The sequence below is a fragment of the Quercus suber genome, unplaced genomic scaffold, assembly GCF_002906115.3.
Source record: "Quercus suber isolate HL8 unplaced genomic scaffold, Cork oak 2.0 scaffold_243, whole genome shotgun sequence".
NCBI classification, from domain to species: domain Eukaryota; kingdom Viridiplantae; phylum Streptophyta; class Magnoliopsida; order Fagales; family Fagaceae; genus Quercus; species Quercus suber.
The window spans coordinates 70,975-83,803 of NW_027069700.1; the positions used below are offsets into that span (position 1 = coordinate 70,975).

Consider the following 12,829-nt stretch of genomic DNA (forward strand, 5'->3'; position numbering starts at 1 on the left):
ACTTCAAAGCCTACAACTCACTGATGATTTCAACGCATCATCACAACTTTTTATAAATGATTTTATGGTTAATGAAAATTATTTTACAAGTTTAATCACAGTTTACCTGCAAATTAGGGTGTTAATTGCAAATTATTATAGCTTGGTTACAAAGTGGATGCACCCAATAGCTTTGGCGGATTTGTACAATTAACCCTGAATGTTATCCAACGGTTAGAAAAAAAGCCAAAAATTCTCTTATTTTCTCAGCCCTCTACTTCTCCTCACCACTGTCTCCTGAGCCGTTCCCTACATATGTTCTCTCCATTTAACTGTGATTGTAGTGCGAGGCTACAAACGAGACGACCATGGCCTCACTCTCACTCTCACTCTCTCTCTCTCTGTCCTCCACCCCCACCCACCCATTCCCACCTTCCTTCAGTCGCCGACTCACCACAAAACCACCACCCTCTTCTTCTAATGCTGCTGCTGCTGCTATCCCAGATGATAAGCCAAATGCTTTAACAGTCCCAGAGAGAAGCCAAACCCAAAGAAAAGTGATGATAGACATTGAGAAGCTAAAGAAGCGAGAAGCCAAGGAGAGAAAAGAGGAAGTGAACAGTAAGATAGCTTCGAGGAAAGCAATCTCAATTATACTCAGGAGAGAGGCTACCAAAGCACTCATTGAGAAGAAGAGGGGTCCCACCAATTCTAAAAAGCTTCTTCCCAGGACTGTTCTTGAAGCCCTTCACGAGCGAATCAAGGCTTTGCGTCCTGACTCTGCTCTCAAGGTCCTCTATTTCACTTTCAAACTCTATATATATATGTTGGAAAATAGGTTTCTTTACTTTTGGACTTTGGAGTTCAATTTGATTTGATTCTATTCAAAATATTTAGCTAACTTTTTTTTTTTCGATTTGGGCAACTGGGTTCTGTTTGTTTGCTAAGAAAATGAATTCTAAGTACGTCTCCACTTTGGATTTCGGTAACTCGGTTCTGTTTTTGTTTACAATATTTTCCATTAACAGAATAGGGGAAATTGAAGAATGAATGTTACTGGAAAATGAAAAATACAAGTGCGCCTGTAGAAAATATTTGAATTCTAAGTATGTTTGGATGCATTTTAATATTGCTGAAATTACTTTACAAATAAGGGGACCCATTAAAATAAGCTTAAAAAGCTAGAAGAAACTATTTTCAGGTTTGCCATGTGTTGAGTGGTTTCTTATTTTGGATGGTATTTTGCACAACAATCTAAAAGGGTTGTGCACAAAACTCTCCCTTTTGCAGGGCCTGGAAGAGGTGATTTGTTAGTCAGCCTTATGCCCTTTTTTCTTCTCTTTTTGGGAGAGGCGGATTCCCAGACGGGAACCTGTGACATAGGAAGTTATCCTATCCATGCTGTATTCATACATGTTCAAAGCCACTTTTTGCACAACAATCTGAATTCTACAAATTAGAAGACAAGTAGTCTAATAGTCTTACCAGGGTTTCCTCTCATGATTATGGTTTCTTTTCTTATCTTCAGGTGTTTGAACTACTACGTGAGCAGCTGTGGTACAGGCCCAATCCTGGAGTGTACATTAAGTTAATTGTGATGCTTGGAAAATGTAAGCAACCTCAAAAAGCTGATGAACTTTTTCAAGCCATGATTGATGAAGGTTGTCTTGTGAACCATGAAGCATACACTGCTCTCTTATCTGCCTACGGTAGGAGTGGTCTCTTTGACAAAGCATTTTCCCTCCTCGAGCAGATGAAGAATACTCCTGATTGTCAGCCGATGTGCAGACTTACTCAATCCTCATAAAATCATGTTTAGAGTATTTTGCCTTTGACAAAGTGCAGGCTCTGCTTTCTGACATGACAACTCAGGGAATCAGACCAAACACCGTCACATACAATACCCTAATCGATGCCTATGGGAAGGCCAGAAAGTATGTGGCAATTTCTTCTAACCCTTTTTCTGAATTTTGTATGTGCCATCTGGTTGCCAAGAAACTAAGGGAACCGAGTTAATATAAATTTAAGTATATCAACCATCATCTGAGCATCAAGAAAGAGAGCAAGAAGGACTAAGCAGTATATTAAAATGGTCTCTTTTTACTTTTCAGTTTTTTTCTATTTCTTTAAATGGGCAGAGAAAAGGTGGATGGATAGCAGCCATCACTTCCACTATTCCTATAAATTGCCCACTAAACCAAATTTGAGAATGATGTTGGCTTTGTTTCAGTTCACTTTGTTTCCGTCTAATATTCTTTGCAACCAGATGGAGCTTGATATTATGCTTCACTCTCAGAGCAGTAATTTATTCTTTCTACTTCCTAAAAGGTTTTCAGAGATGGAATCGACCCTTGTGGAAATGCTCCATGAGAAGAACTGTGAACCTGATGTTTGGACCATGAACTCCACGCTCAGAGCCTTTGGTAGGTAGCAGCAGGCAAACAGAAACAATGGAGAAGTGCTATGAGAAATTTCAGAGTGCTGGGGTCCAACCAAACATTCGAACCTTCAATATTCTACTAGATTCCTATGGAAAAGCAGGAGAGTATGAGAAAATGAGTGCTGTGATGGAATACATGCAGAAATACCATTACTCTTGGACGATCGTTACCTACAATGTGGTGATAGATGCATTTGGGAAGGCTGGAGATTTAAAACAAATGGAATATTTGTTTAGGCTAATGCGGTCAGAGAGGATTAAGCCAAGCTGTGTTACACTTTGCTCGCTAGTAAGGGCTTATGGGCAAGCTGGTAAACCTGAAAAGATTGGTGGTGTTTTGCGTTATATTGAGAATTCAGATGTGGTACTGGATACTGTGTTTTTCAATTGCCTGGTGGATGCTTATGGTAGGATGGGATGCTTTGCAGAGATGAGGGAGTTCTTGACATGATGGAGCAGAAAGGATGTAAGCCTGATAAGATTACATATAGAACCATGATTAAAGCTTATTCAATCAATGGGATGACTAGCCATGTTAAGGAGCTCCAAAATCTGATTGATATGCTGAAGGGACTCAATCATATATGGGAAAGCCCGACTTTCGATGAGGGAAGTTTTACAGGTCATTCCTCCCCATGATGTATATACATATTCTTGTTTAGTAGTGAATCTTATTTTTACATCACATATTCTTTGTTTAGTAGTGAATCTTATTTTTACATCACATATTCTTTGTTTAGTAGTGAATCTTACTTTTGAATGTGTATATTTTAAAAAAAAAAAAAAAAAAAAAAAAAAAAAGAATCAATATCTTGTGATAATTTTGGTTTTTCAACTTGTCTTGCATCTGATATTGTGCCTTAGAAAGCATGAACCTATCTTCCATTTCTCTTTTCATCCGTAACTTGTAGCAATCTTAACATTCATAACGCTTAAGAATTAAGTTAATTGTGGAAAACCACTTTAAACTATTGGGGTTACTTCCCTTGCACCCAGGCTTAAAAACATGCAATCAACTCCCTAATTAAAGTAATTGTGCGATATCCTGCAATTAAATAAGAAAATAAGTATGATGTTTGATATGGAGCTAAAAATATTGTTTGGAAAAAGTAGATCTATGGATATGCTAACGAAGAAGATTAAGTGTGTGATGCCTTAGGCCTTGGCTCAGTTGCTAAAAGAAAAGTGCGGGTTTGAAAAGGTCTCAGGTTCAAATAAAAATTGGGTAAAGACGATGAAATAAGTGAAAAGCTTTTCCTGCGAAAATTTGTGGGAGTTTGGTCCTTTTGAGCTGTAGATGTTAGAATTTCTTTTCAAGTGTTTCTCTAGTATACTTCCAGCACTAGGATTTTTTGGGGGGATAAATTTTTTTTTTTTTTTAATGAATGCTCATAAAAATTTATGGCCCTTTTTATATTTAATGAATTGCTCATAAAAATTTTAATTAAAAAAAAATGGTGAAATGAGTTAATGTAAAAAGGATTGTGCAACTTTGTGAATCAAGAGATTTAAAAGAAAGGCAATGAGCTAGATTTATCCGAATAATCGCAAGTTGACCAAGAGGCCTTTTTGGAAGCGGTGTTGATACTTATACAATAGCATAAGTGAAATAAGGGGAATAGAAAAGCTTAATGGAGCTTGGAAATAAGTGCACAGATCTTCATTATAAAAGAGTAATATTGATACATATGAATTTAGTTCACCTGCTTAATTAGCAATAAGAAAACTTTTGCTGAAAAAATAAAGTAGTAAATATAAAATATAATTGAATAAAAAAAAAAGCGGGTTCCATTGTTTCTATGGTTATATGTTTTGTTTAGAGAAGGGGCAGGATTTGAAAAGGAATATCTTGATCCTGGACTGGTGTTGATGTCGCTGTTCTACATCAGTTGTTTTGCTTATAAGAATAGTGGAGAATCAGTTGATGATCTTCTTTTTCATTGTTTAGTCACTTAGTCACTAGGGATACTGGGTCTTTAAGTGTTTGCCTTATTTGGAGCCTCTTCAATTATGCCAAAGACAGTGACAAGGAGAACTCCAGTGTCAGAAGTGCTAATATGGAAGGTGATTCCATTGTGTGTTATGGTGGCAATCTGGCGTGACCATAATCCTAGAATGTTTGAAGGGCTTGAGCATCCTAATCATGTCATCCAAAAATCTGTGTTGAGATGTTTGCACAGATGGATAACTGCCCCTGGCTGTATTCCTTGTCATTTTCTAGAATTGTTGACTCTTTGAACTTAAGTTTGTAATCCTTCAGGCATTTATCAAAAAAAGTTTCTAATCCCTCGGGAGTAGTTTGATACACATTTTGTGCATTCAAACCACTATTTTTTTATCAATAAATTATTTTATTATATATATTTTTAATATAAAGAGTAGGATTTTTCATATACTTGTATTGTATGGGATTCTTACACATTTCTCACAGGAAAAAAATTCTAATCACAATGGATTAATATACTGGCATCTCAATTTCCAAAATATATTGAATTTACATCAGGTGATTGAAAGTTCTGTCAAAGTATGGTAATTCATTACTTAAGTACTCATTCGAAATATCAATATATCTGCAATCACATCATATCAGCTTTACAAATCAAAGAATAAATTGTTATGTTCTTCTTTTTTTTCCCCCTTTTTTCCTCCTCTTTTTAATGTAATATGCTCTATTTTGGATGTCCAAATTGCATCATCATTACTAGGTCCCACACCCTCTTTTTTTTCTGTCACTCATTCCACAAGAAGGCTAAAACCTCTTCTGATGTCGCTTCATTTTCTTCCATGTCCTGTCCCTGGAGTTGAGACTTCATCCAAATCTTAGTCTGCAGTTTTCTCTCCTTTCAAATCGCCTTTTCCAGAAATTCCTGTCACCATACGGGCCTAAGCTTTTATAATTTATAAAAAAAAAAAAATAAAAAAAATAAAAAAAAAAAAAAAACCTATCAAGTTGTAAAAAGTTTTATTTTTAAAATTTTAGTAAAACATTTTACAAAAACACATCTTGGTTTCCCTCACCCCATCTGGTGGCTAGGCCACAAGTCCAGTGGGCTAGGTAGTCGAAGCCTCCATTTCAACGATTGATGTCAGAGGTTTAGTGCCATATGTTCGGGGGTCAAAGTAGCCGCTTTGAGGACCAGTGTAGGCAGTCCAATCACCAAAGACATCGTTCTAATGACCAAAGCTGTTGTTTCGGCCACCAATGCTAGTAGTCTAGTCATTGAAGACACCACTTCGATGGCGGCAATTGGTAGTCTATTCGCCAAAGCCACCATTACGACATTTTGGTCATCGGATCTTCATCACTAGGGGCTTTAACTTTTAATGGTTGAACCACCGATTTTAGTGATTTACTTGAAAATTTTTACTTGTCATACCAAACACCTAATAATATTTTAGATTTGAAAATATTTTACTTCAAAACAGACGGAGCGAAAATCAAACGAAGCCAAAATTAGCACTTTACACCCCATTCTTAAATTAGGTGTTAACTTTGACACGTGTATAACACGTGACGTTTAGAGAAGATTAGTATGAAACTATCCTTCATAAGTTTCATTCTTTAAATTGAAATCATGGGTTAAATTGACCCGAACCTCAAATTCAAATTGAAAACACAGGTTAAATTGTCCAAATTCAAAAGTTTTAAGACTTTGACACGGGTTAAGAGATGTTTTAATGTTTGTGGGTGTAGTTTGGACTATTTCCATATAGTGTGCATTGGATGTTGAAGGTTCTTTTCATTGGGTTTTTGAAAATCTAGTAAAATATTTTTAGACAAGTAATGGTAATGACTTGGAGAGAAGGAGTGCTTCTATTTGAAGGATAAGAGGCTTCTATTTGATGGATAAGAGGTTGGTAAAATTTGTAGTAAAAGGACATAAATTGTAATGTTGTGGTTTTATTTATTATTTATTTGTAACGTAGTTATTTGGGTGAAGACCGTATGGGAAATTTTGTAGAAGGCATGCAAATATGAAATATTATATGGAAGGGTGATGATCTGATGAAATTAAATGTGGATACTGTTGAAGTAAGGAAGACGAAGTCTGAGTCTGAAAAGAAGAAGGTTGAAGAAGAAGCCTAAAAACGACTGCGTATTGTTTTCTAAACAAAACGCATCGTTTCATTTAAGTGACCGTGCACCAAACGCGTCGTTTTACTTAAGAGAAGATTTCATTAATAAAACGGTGCGTTTTCATCTATGTAATTAGAAGCAAAGATTCAGTTAGTTAGGCTTAACAAACTTCCTAATTTCCAGGGATTTAGTTTCAGATATTTTGGGGTTTAACTTAAGCATTCAGGTAGTTTTAATTGTATATATATACCTGAATGAGCACAGGTGATTCATTATGTAAAAACACTGAAATTGGAAATACAATTCTTCTATTCATTCTCTCTGTCTCTCTCGTTCTGTTCTTCTCTTGCTTTCTTGCTGTTTCCTTCTTTTCTTAAGCTTTTCTTCTCTGTAATCTGTATTTCTTTGCTGATTCAATTGGTGATAATCTTCAAGAACTCAGATCACTAGTTTCTGAGTTTTCTTCATGGTATCAGAGCACACTACTGCTGCTGCTACTCAATCTTCAACTATGGCTGCCTCAAGTTCAACAATGGCATCATCTTCATCCACTTCCTCAGTGTCATCAAATCTGGTAAATCAGCCACTTTTGCTTCTATCCAATATGTCCAATATGATGACAGTAAAATTAGACAATACGAACTATATTGTATGGAAACATCAAATTTCCATGGTTCTTGAAACCTATTCCCTGTATGAGTTGCTTGAAGAGCCTCAACTGGTTCCTGAGAAATTTCTCAAGGATTTATCTGGATCATACACTACAATTGTGAATCCAGATTTCTTGATTTGGAAATCAAAAGAAAATGCCCTAATTACCTTTATAAGTTCAACTTTGTCTCCGTCTGTGCTTGCACTCACTGTTGGTTGTGCAACTGCCATAGAAGTCTGGAAGGTGTTGGGAAATAGATTTTCCTCAGTCTCAAGGTCTCACATCATGAACCTTAAGAGTGAACTTCATAATTTGAAGAAAGGTAGTGAGTCTGTGAATGTGTATCTGCAGAAAATTAAAGTTGTCAGAGACAAATTATTGGCTGTTGGAGTTATTGTGGATGATGAGGAATTGCTTCATATTGCAATTAAGGGACTACCTAAAGAGTTCAATGCATTTAGATCAGCAATCAGAACCAGGAGCACTCAACTTGGTTTTGATGAACTCTCAACCTTGTTAAATGCTGAAGAAGAGTCTCTCAATGATGGTTTGGAGGTTAAAGATTCTATTTTTGCTATGGCAGCATCAACTAGTCAAAGGCCAAATGGTAATGGTTATAATCATAACCAAAATAGGGGTAGAGGCCGTGGGAACTTCAACTTCAATAATAGAGGAGGAAGAGGTGGCAGAGGCTCAACTGGTCAGTTTTCTCAATTTAATCATTTCAACCACTTCCAGCAAGGTCAATCCAGTATGAGTGGTCCTAAATCAGATAGGCCTATATGCCAAATCTGTGGAAAGCTTGGGCATATAGCTGTAGATTGTTATCACAGAATGGATTATGCCTATCAAGGCAAGCATCCACCTGCAAAGCTTGCAGCAATGGCCACAGCCTCAAATGCTTATTTCAATCAAGATCAACCTTGGCTTGCTGACAGTGGAGCAACTGATCATGTCACTGCTAGTCTCAACCAGCTTAGCTTCCCTAAGCCATACACCACTCAGGATCACCTCACTGTTGGTAATGGACAAAACTTACCAATTACTCATACTGGTACTGTTCTAATTCCATCCTCCTTCTCTCATATTCAACTTAATAATGTCCTTAGAGTACCCTCAATTGCCTCTAACCTTGCTTCTGTCTACAAAATTTGCCATGACAATCACTGCTGGTGTTATTTTGATAAAAATATTATTTCCATCCAGGCCTTGGACACAGGGAAAATTCTCTACCAGGGCAAGAGTGAAGGGGGAGTTTACCCTATCTATCCTCATCATGGTTCTCGGCCCTTTCCAATTCATAGAGTCTGTAATAATGCTTCTAAGCATTCTCATTTCAATAAGTCCCTTTGGCATATGAGACTTGGTCATCCTAATGATCAAGTTCTCAATCACTTGTTTCCAAATATCAAGTCTGTACAAAATAAAATCAGTCCTGTGATTTCAACTTGCACTCATTGCTTACATGGTAAAATGCATAATATTCCTTTTCCAAATTCTGAATTTAAAGCTTCTGTTCCTTTTGAACTTGTGCATTCTGATTTGTGGGGTCCTGCCCCTTCTCTATCTGTCAATGGCTTCAAATATTACATCTTATTTGTTGATCACTACTCTAGGTTTAGTTGGATTTATTTCCTAAAGTCCAAATCTGAAGCTTTTGCTAAGTTTGTTCAGTTCAATGCTATGGTTGCCACTCAATTTTCTTTGAAAATCAAAACCTTTAGGTCTGATGGAGGGGGTGAATTTACTTCCAATGAATTTAAGTCTTACTTAGCCAATCATGGCATTTCTCATCAAACTTCTTGCCCTCATACTCCTCAACAAAATGGAGTTGTTGAGAGAAAACACAGGCACATCATAGAAACTGTTATTACCCTTCTGTCTCAATCCTCTTTGGATTACTCCTTTTGGTCTTTTGCAGCTCAGACTGCTGTTACCTTGATCAATTTGCTCCCTACTTCTGTCCTTTCTTGGAAATCTCCTTGGTTCAATCTTTACTCTTCCTTCCCTGATATCAACCATCTTAAAACCTTTGGCTGTGCTTGTTACCCTAATCTGAGGTCTTACACAGTTCATAAACTTGAACCTAGGACTAGGGAGTGCATTTTCATTGGCTATCCTTCTCAGTCTAAAGGTTACCTTTGCCTTGACCCTCTTACAAACCAAGTGTATACTTCCAGACATGTCATTTTTTATGAGTCCAAATTCCCTGCTGCATCACCTGTTCAAACTGAGTCCTCCACTAATCTTACTCCTATTGTTCCTACTTGGTTGTCAAATCAATTATATCTTCACTCCACCAATCAGTCCTCCCTACTTGGTCTCTATCCATCTCACTTCACAAATCCATCTACAAATCAGTCCTCCCTACTTGGCCAATATTCATCCCACTCTCCTAATCTGTCACATTCCACCTCAACCACACATCATTCAGATTCTTCCCTCTCCCGTGCCACCATTCCTACTCCACTTTCTAATTCTCCTCATCTTCCATTACCTAATACTACCTCTGTCCATGTTCCTGACCAGGTTTCCACCCTCACTGCTCCTTTTTCTTTACCTCTTCCTCACCATGACTCTCCTCCATCTGTGCCCTTACCTCTTCCTGCAATTAATTCCCATCCTATGCAAACTAGGTCCAAGAATGGCATTAATAAACCTAATCCCAAACTCTGCTATAAGGCTACTATTGATTATACTTATACAGAACCCCCTTCCTTTAAAATTGCTTCTAAGTATCCCAAGTGGTGTGAGGCAATGGCTGCTGAGTTTGAAGCTCTTCAGAGACAGCAGACATGGTCTCTTGTTCCTGCTCCTCCACATGTTAACTTGGTTGGCTGCAAATGGGTGTTCAAGCTTAAGTTGAATAGTGATGGTTCCATTTCTCGATACAAAGCCAGACTTGTAGCTAAAGGATTTCATCAACAGGCTGGTGTGGATTTTCATGAAACTTTCAGTCCTGTGGTTAAGCCTGCAACAGTGAGACTGGTTTTGGCTATTGTTGTGAGTTGTAGATGGGAATTAAGACAATTGGATGTGTCAAATGCCTTTCTTCATGGCATTCTCAAAGAAGAGGTCTATATGCATCAACCCCCTGGATATGTGGATCCTGTTCATCCACATCATATCTGCAAACTTCACAAGTCTCTCTATGGTCTCAAACAGGCACCAAGAGCTTGGTTTGAACGATTTGCATTCCACTTACTTCATCTTGGCTTCACTGCCTCCATGGCTGACAGCTCTTTGTTTGTGTTTTGCTCAGCTCACACCATCATTTATCTCCTTTTATACGTGGATGACATAATTGTTACTGGAAATAACTCCACTCAAATTCAAAATCTCATTACAGCTCTTGGTTAAGTGTTTGAACTCAAGGATTTGGGGCCTCTCAACTATTTCTTGGGCATTCAAATTACAAAATCCACTCATGGTCTCACTCTAACACAGACCAAGTATGCCTCTGATGTACTTCACCGGTTTCATATGGAGAATTCCAAGCCAACCAAGACTCCTTCATGTCCTTCAACTCGTTTGATCCCTCATGATGGTGTTCCTCTTTCTGACCCAACTCAGTACAGGAGCATGGTGGGTGCTCTTCAATATTTGACATTCACTCGTCCAGATATTGCCTTCAGCGTCCATCAATTGTGTCAGTTCATGAGTCATCCTACTACTACTCACTTTGACGCAGCCAAGAGAGTTCTTCGCTATATCAGGGGCACCCTTCATTTTGGGCTTTCTTTTACCCCTGGGCCTTTAACTCTTTCTGCATTCTCAGATGCAGACTGGGCTGGGGATCCTACTGACAGAAGGTCTACTACAGGGCTACTTGTGTTTCTTGGGCCTAATCTCATTTCCTGGTCTGCTAAGAAACAGAGCACCGTGTCTCGTTCATCTACAGAAGCAGAGTATCGTGCTTTAGCAACTACTGCTGCTGAGTTAGCTTGGCTTCGAATTCTGTTCAAGGAACTTCGCATTTTTCTGGCTCACGTTCCTGTCATCTGGTGTGATAATATCTCGGCTATAGCTCTTTCTGCTAATCCTGTTTTCCATTCTCGCACAAAGCATCTTGAAGTGGATTATCACTTCACTCGTGAGAAAGTTCTTCGGAAACAATTACAAATTGGGTTTGTTTCAGGCCGTGACAATTTTGCAGACATCTTTACTAAGTCCCTTCCTGCGCCTTCATTTCTTCTTCATCGGTCCAAACTTCTGGTTGAATGTTCCCCCATCAGTTTGAGGGGGGATGTTGAAGTAAGGAAAACGAAGTCTGAGTCTGAAAAGAAGAAGGTTGAAGACGAAGCATAAAAACGACTGCATATTGTTTTCTAAACAAAACGCATCGTTTCATTTAAGTGACAGTGCACCAAACGCGTCGTTTTGCTTAAGTGAAGATCTCATTAATAAAACGGTGCGTTTTTCATCTATGTAATTAGAAGCAAAGATTCAGTTAGTTAGGCTTAACAAACTTCCTAATTTCCAGGAATTTAGTTACAGATATTTTGGGGTTTAACTTAAGCATCCAGGTAGTTTTAATTGTATAAATATACCTGAATGAGAACAGGTGAATCATTATGTAAAAACACTGAAATTGAATACGATTCATCAATTCATTCTCTCTGTCTCTCTCGTTCTGTTCTTCTCTTGCCTTCTTACTGTTTTCTTCTTTTCTTAAGCTTTTCATCTCTGTTATCTGTGTTTCTTGGCTGATTCAACTGGTGATAATCTTCAAGAACTCAGATCACTAGTTTCTGAGTTTTCTTCATTGACAAACCCGACTATGGTCTATAGGTTTTCTATCAAACACGAAAACAAATCTCTTCCAGAAAAATATTGAAAACCCCAAACATCCTCCCCAATTTTCTTCTCCCTTTCCCACCCATGACTAGCCACCGTTGTTTGTTGCCGTCACTATCAGCCACCATAGCCATCAAGTTTGTATCTTTGCCCCTCTCTCTGTTTAACTTCAACCTGATAGTTTTAGAAAAACCCCAATATATTTGGTAAATCCTTCAATCCATGGCCCTCTAAATCTAAATACTAACATACAAAAAACCCCAGATAATACATTCTAAATCATCCTAGATCATTATTTAAAAAATAAAAAAGCGAACAAACAAATTAAACTATATTACTGTGTCTGTGTTGTGCACTCGCACCGCTAGTTGCTCACCACATGTCGTCCTCTCAACTCCAGCTCCAGTCCAAGCCAGCACCATTGGTATATATCTCTCTCGCGCTTTGTTTAGTTACTGTTAAGTGGTTTACTGATTCTGTTGTCTCTCTTTTGACATTTGAGAAACTATGTGCTATATAAACTTATTGCTCTACTTCAACAATTTAAGTTCCTTGACTTCTAAACGTGTGGCTATCTATTGATTTCATTAAAAAAAAATAAAAATAAAACTTGTGGCTGTCAAGTTTAAAGTCTTACAGTGTTTTTTTTGAAAACTTCAGACTATGTACTAACTGAATGCAGGGAACTTGCTAATATGATAGCAAGATAAACTCCAAATTTTGTGTTGTAAGCTGTGTCTGGTATCAAAAAAAAAAAAAAAGTTTAAAGTTTTACCGTGTTCTTTTTTTTTTTTTTTTTTTGTGAAAGTTTTACCGTGTTGTTGAGAGAAAGAATGTTATATATAATCTAATATAGTATATAATAGGCAATAATATATATATA

General features: G+C 37.5%; 1 protein-coding gene across 1 annotated transcript; it reads left to right on the top strand.

The window, feature by feature from the left end:
* Window positions 1–272: 272 nt before the first annotated feature.
* On the top strand, window positions 273–3,041 carry LOC112009764 (pentatricopeptide repeat-containing protein At5g48730, chloroplastic; the record flags this gene model as incomplete). Its single annotated transcript, XM_065780661.1, is given in 6 exon segments — window positions 273–770; window positions 1,508–1,757; window positions 1,760–1,913; window positions 2,308–2,401; window positions 2,403–2,850; window positions 2,853–3,041. Coding segments are annotated over 6 exon segments (1,558 nt in total), but the record flags the coding sequence as incomplete, so codon positions are not given.
* Window positions 3,042–12,829: the final 9,788 nt, after the last annotated feature.